This window comes from Mirounga angustirostris, unplaced genomic scaffold, assembly GCF_029215605.1.
Source record: "Mirounga angustirostris isolate CCGP_5_RB_7025 unplaced genomic scaffold, mMirAng1.0.hap1 SCAF_9, whole genome shotgun sequence".
Classification (NCBI taxonomy): Eukaryota; Metazoa; Chordata; class Mammalia; order Carnivora; family Phocidae; genus Mirounga; species Mirounga angustirostris.
In genome coordinates this window covers 120,236,982-120,242,981 of record NW_026991717.1, presented here as the reverse complement: position 1 = coordinate 120,242,981, position 6,000 = coordinate 120,236,982, and the positions used below count along the sequence as shown (strand labels likewise).

The window sequence follows — 6,000 nt, the reverse complement described above, 5'->3', positions numbered from 1 at the left end:
GGACCGCTATATTATAAGTAATGTGGCATTTGGGAATTATTACAGCACTTTACTTTCTCCCAGGTTTTTTTTAGATTATATCAAAACTGGAGTATCCCCAGGGGAGTATACGCCCTGACACGGGAATATCATCCATCATGAACACAACAGCTAGGAAAGAGGCTCTGAAGAAACTGCAGGCTCAGAAGGGCACTTTGTGGAAACAATAGGAAGCTGTGACAACTTGTAAGATGCTCCCTGTCTTCATTCAAGAAGGTCTCCAAACCCTGCTTCCTCCATGAACTCTTCCTCCAGCAGGGGGAGAGAACTGTCTGGTCCAGGGCCAGAATTCTCCCAGGGCCAAGGGGCCCACCTGCTCCAGTCGGCTCAGCTGCCATACAAAATGCCATAGACAGAGAGGCTTAAACAACAGACTTTTGTTTTTCAGAGTTCTAGAGGCTTGGGAAGTTCAAGATCAAGGTGCCAGGAGGTTGGGTGCCTGGTGAGGACTCTCTTTCTGGCTTGCAGACAACCACCTTCTTGCCATGTCCTCACATGGCCTTTCCTCGGTGTACAAGTGGAGAGAGAGACATCTCTCTCTCTCTCTCTCTCTCTCATCAGGCCACCAATCCCATCATGAGTGCCTCACCCTCATGACCTCATCTAACTCTAACTACCCCCCAAAGATGCCAACTCCAAATATCATCAGCTTGGGGGCTAGGGCTTCAACATATGAATTTGGGAGGGTCATAGACATTCATTTCATAGCACCAGTGATGGGAATGATCAGTATAAAGATTGGTCCTCAGGTGACTGGTGCAAAAACGGAATCATTCATTCATACTTACTATCTACTAGGCATATACTGACATGAATTAGCACTCATCATATATCAGTGCTCTGCGCTGAGGTTCCAGTGTTGATTCAAGTAAATCTAGTTCCTGCCTTCATGAAGATAATAGTCTTCAAGATAGGACAACCAGAATCTGTGGAGAAGAGAGCACCAGATGTCAGTGTGGGTCTCTGCAGAGCTCATTCATTCATTCAGCATTCAGCGAGTATGACTGTGCGCTGGACATGGGAAGAAATCAGACACAGTCTCTGCCCTCAAAGAGCTCACAGCCTAGAACATAGAGGCAGATTGCAAACACAGTGCGGTTAAGTTCTACAGAGCTGAGTCACGACATGTACATGTAATATTTGTGCATACAATTATACAGCAAAAAAAGAGAGAAAAAATATCAGATAAATAACACAGTGGTTCACCCACCATTCCTCCCAGTGAGCAATGCCCCAGCACGGGCCTGAGGTGGGGTGTGAAACGAGTGTACCTTCGGTGTATTCCACTTCCCATTATCTCTCTTGGTGTGATCGTTGCCTGTTTGATACTCGTTCATGATTAAAAACCCACATTTTCTTCACTCAAGGCCCCTAACCTCAAGCCAACCACTTCATCTGGTCAACAGCCAAAGAAGCGGCATCACTTTCAACACAGGCTGGGCTGGACTTCTCTTTTCTTTTTTTAATATACTTATTGTTTGCAGTACAGTTGACATAAATACTGTATTAGTTTCAGGTGTACAACATAGTGCTTTGGCAATTCTGTACATTACTCAGTGCTCACCGCGATCAGTATAGTGGGCTGGACTGGCTGTGGGCGGTGATATACTTTGTAAGTTGCCCAGAGAGTTTATCACTTGAGCCAGGACACCCCTGGGAGTGAAGTCAAGTGATGTTGAGAATTACACCAGAACAAGAAGCATAAACTGAGACTGTCCTGAGCAATTCAGGAATATGGCATCTCTGTTTACGGGTGACTTAAGGGGTTTTTATTTATTTTTTAATCTGAAAAGAGGTTTTTTGTTTTTTTTTAAACAATAGGTTTTATTACACAGGTATTAAATATAAGAATGTTTTCTAGTTTTAATTTTATTTCTTTTGAAATAGATTAAAGTTAAAAAAATAAAGTAAAATAGACTAAAGTTCACAATCATTATTCAAAAAGAACACAGTGAAAAATCTCCCTCTGACTCCCGTCCTCAGCCACTCAGTTGCCTGCACAGGAACCAGCAGCCTATATATAAATACATATATATACACACATGCATATACATTTATGTGCATATATGTATACATATATATACATATCTATATTTTACACAAATAATAGCACAGTATTCACACTGTTCTGCACTTACTTTTTTCTCTTAACAGTACAGCTTAGAGATCATTTCATATCGATATGACAAGCTTCCTGATAATATATGATGCTTACAATTTCACTGTATGGATGCAAATAATTTATTTAACCAGTCTCCATTGATGGACATACAGATTGTTTCCCATCTTCTGCTGCAATGAATGACCGTGACCATGTATCATCTTGTATATGTGCCAGTCCATCTGTAGGATAAATTCCTGGAAGTAGACTGCTGAGTCAAAGGGCTTATCAGTTTAGATTCTGTTTGGTGGCTCAAACAGAAAAGCCAAAACATTGGTCATTTAAACAAGATAGAAATTTATTTCTCTCTCAAATAAAAGGAGTCTGGCGGTGGACCATCTAGAGCTGCCATGGACTTCCAAGTGTCAAGAGCAACCAGGATTCTACCTTTCTGCTCTGCCATCCTCTGTTGATTGTGGAGGCCTTCTTTCGGTAAAAGAATACAAAATTACAAATACCTATAGAGTGAGAAAAAAATCATAATATAATACATGTAAGTTCTTAAGAGCTGAAATAACACAAACATCACATCTGGAAAAAGTAATATTATAACTACTCAACTGCCCACTCTATCTTTAGAATAGGTTTTTTTCCCTACTTTTTCTGGCTACATGATCTTCGATCACTTTACCACAGAACAATATTTTGTAATACCGTCTGGAAAATAAATAAAAAGATAATTGAATTTTCCCTTTAGCATGGCTCATTAAAATTTATTATTATTGTAGATAGTTAAAACGCATAAAACATGTGAGACATACTATTTGTAGTACTACTACAGATTTTGCCCTACCAATATAGGGATTCTGATAAAATCTATGGTTCCCAATGCCCATAAGAAAAATATCCAGTGTGTTTATTAATGTATAAGTTAAGTTACTGAGCACATACCCAGTAGGAGAAAGCTCCTATCTTACCTGACATCCATGAGTACCAAATTCTCACCTACAATTTTATACATCTTATAAGCGGGAGCATGTTACACTAACTAGTTTCTGGCTCCATACATTTTAACCTCTTTTTCTCTTCCGCTACCAAATACTTCTGATGCTGGGCATAGGACACGTTCACATTGTGATGTGACCCCTGGCCCTGCATTTTGGTATCGCAAAGCCAGGCACAGTAAGCAGTAGGGGTATTCATGGAAGCCATTCCTACAGCAGGACGACTAGCAAATGACGGCAAACCCCAGAAGCATATCCACTTAAACACCGACTAAATGCATCCCCAGTTCAACTTCCCCCTAGCTGGATCCCCCAAATTCCTGTGGCCATTCCAATACCAGCCAACCCAAGGGAAAGTGTGACACAAGAGAAATCAGAGTAGAAACAGACAGCAGTCTAAACCATGTGCAGTTGAAACATCTTACTTCTGCAAAGAAGTTACAAGAGCCCCTGACCACATGAACACGCCAGGGCTCTCCTGGGGCAATGCTCGTGCAAGTGAAGGGCTCCGAAAGTTCAGCTCCCTTACCTGCATGGTACAATGGCCCGGGCCAGCAAGGTTCTGGATTCAGACCTGCCAATCACATAGCTGTGATCTAGAAGGCAGAAGGGAGGCAGAAGCCCTGCTTCCTTTGCCAGTGGCAGGTGCGGAGGTGCCAGTTTCAGCACATACGGGTTTTTGCACTGGCTATTAGGCTCCATATTCTGCAGTCCATCCATCATCCACTTTGGGTCTACCGACTGTAGAGGGCAGCTGTGTGGGTCAGCGGCAGCTTTCATCGACTGTTTGTTTGTTTCAATGTAATTTCCATTCTAATTTCACACATGCAGGAAAGCAAAGAACACAATGAACACCTAGGTACTATCTGCCCAGTTGCAGCCATCATTAAAATTTTGCCATTTTTTGCTTCATAATTGAATCATTTCATGGTAAATATAAAAGATTGTAACAATTCCCCCCTAAGTACATATCTCCAAAGAGTAGGGATGCTTTTTCAATTAACAACAAGACCAATAATATCCCTAACAAAAGTAGCAATAATTACCTAATATCACCTAAAAGTCACTTCATATACAAATTTCTACAATTGTCCTAAAGATATATTTTATAGCTATTTCTTTGACACCAGGATCCAATAGGTTTCATGCAATGTATTTGTTATGCCTCTTAAGTCTTGTCTTATTTAGGACAACCCCCTCATGACATTGACTCTTTGTAGAGATCAGGCCAGCTGTCATGTTGAATGTCCCACATTCTAAATACGTCTATTTCCTTACTCTGTCATTTCGCTATTCCTAGTATTTCCTGCAAAATGAGGTAGATCTAAAGGCTTGGGGGGTTTTCAGCCAGACTCACTGAGGTATAATTTATATACAGTAAACATCATCCTTTTTACTTTACTGTTCTGTGCATTTTGACAGATACAGTCATGTAATCTAAAAGCTTGGTTTGATTCAGATTTAACACCACTGGTCAAAATACTTTAAAGTGATGCTGTGAACTTCCTATTGAACTTATCACATCCTCAGGTAATGTCTAGTTGTTCTACTATTAATGATACTAATTTTGAACACTGGGTTCCTGTAGTTTTCTGATATCTGAATGTGTATTAGTTTTCTATTGCTGTGCGACAAATTACTACAAACTTGGAGACTTAAAGCAACACCTACCCATTAGCTCATAGTTCTGTAGGTGGGAAGTCAGGCATGGCATCGCCAGGTTCTCTGCTCAGGGGATCACAAGGCTCAAATCAAGGTTTCAGCAGGCTACACTGTCATCTGGAGTCCGGGCTCCTCTTCTAACCTCATTAAAGTTGTTGGTGGGATTCAGTTCTGACTGATCTTGACTGTCGAGGGAAAATAAGACTGATACTACTCAGCAGGGACCTGAAAGGCATATGTCTGGAACCTGGAATCACAGGATTCTTTGGGGTGCCTACTTGTACCTCTATGTCCATTAGGAAACATTAATGGAAAACTACAGTAACCACATACAGGAAGAACCACCAGGAGATTACATTCTTCAGGAAGGAAGGCTTGGGTTACTCCACCAGATAGAGTATCCCGAATAGCTGGATGCTGGCTGAGGGCAAAAGGAACAAGGGATAGATGGCAGAGGAAGGAAGTTATAATAACCAAAATATAGTATATATACAAATACGCATATATATTCTTCCTTGCTTTCTTAGGTATTTTCTTCCTCTTTCTTCCCCCTATTATTTTATATAAGGAGTGTTAGTGGCAGCTGATCTTATACTTTAGTCTTTAGAATATCAAACAGATTGTGACTGAACAAGAAGGGAAAAGAACGTCAGCCGGAGATGGACACCACAACTAATGAGTCTCTGGCTCTTTCCTCTTTGGGGAGAGAGTGGCTACCTTGTTTGCATTGTTTTTTTAAAGATTTTATTTATTTATTTGAGATAGAGAGCAGAGTGAGAGAGAGCCTGATGCAGGGCTTGATCCCAGGACTCTGGGATCTTGACCTGAGCCGAAGGCAGACGCTTAACCAGCTGAGCTACCCAGGCGCCCCTGCATTATTATTATTTTTTTTAAGCTATGTTTTCTTTTAGATGGAAGCATGTTGTTGTTATATTGGTGCTGTTGGAAATTTAACTATGGACAAAAGGGCACATATGGATGCTGGGAAGCCGAAGGGCTGGATCGTATGAGATACTATCTACTATCACGCAGCACCCCTTTCAAGTCCCTCCTCTACTCTCCCATAGGGAGATAAGATATAGATCACAGGGCTTAGAAGTGCAGGGACTATATTTCCCAGATGTCCTTCCCAATTGGGATACAAATAGGGTTGGTTTTTGCCAGTGAGATGTGCTCACAGTGAAACATTAAAGA

General features: G+C 41.1%; 1 protein-coding gene across 9 annotated transcripts in view; it reads right to left on the bottom strand.

The window, feature by feature from the left end:
* Positions 1 to 2,477: 2,477 nt before the first annotated feature.
* Positions 2,478 to 6,000, bottom strand: part of ADCK1 (aarF domain containing kinase 1) — a 144,767-nt gene continuing 141,244 nt past the window's right edge. For 7 of the 9 annotated variants that reach the window (XM_064571422.1, XM_064571423.1, XM_054513821.2 and 4 more), the window contains 2 exons: positions 3,674 to 3,957; positions 2,478 to 2,658 (listed from right to left, as the gene is read on the bottom strand). In XM_064571422.1, the coding sequence (XP_064427492.1) occupies positions 2,649 to 2,658; positions 3,674 to 3,957 (294 nt within the window). In that variant the 3' untranslated portion in view covers positions 2,478 to 2,648. The other 2 variants (XR_010405286.1, XM_064571424.1) reach the window with 2 other exon arrangements.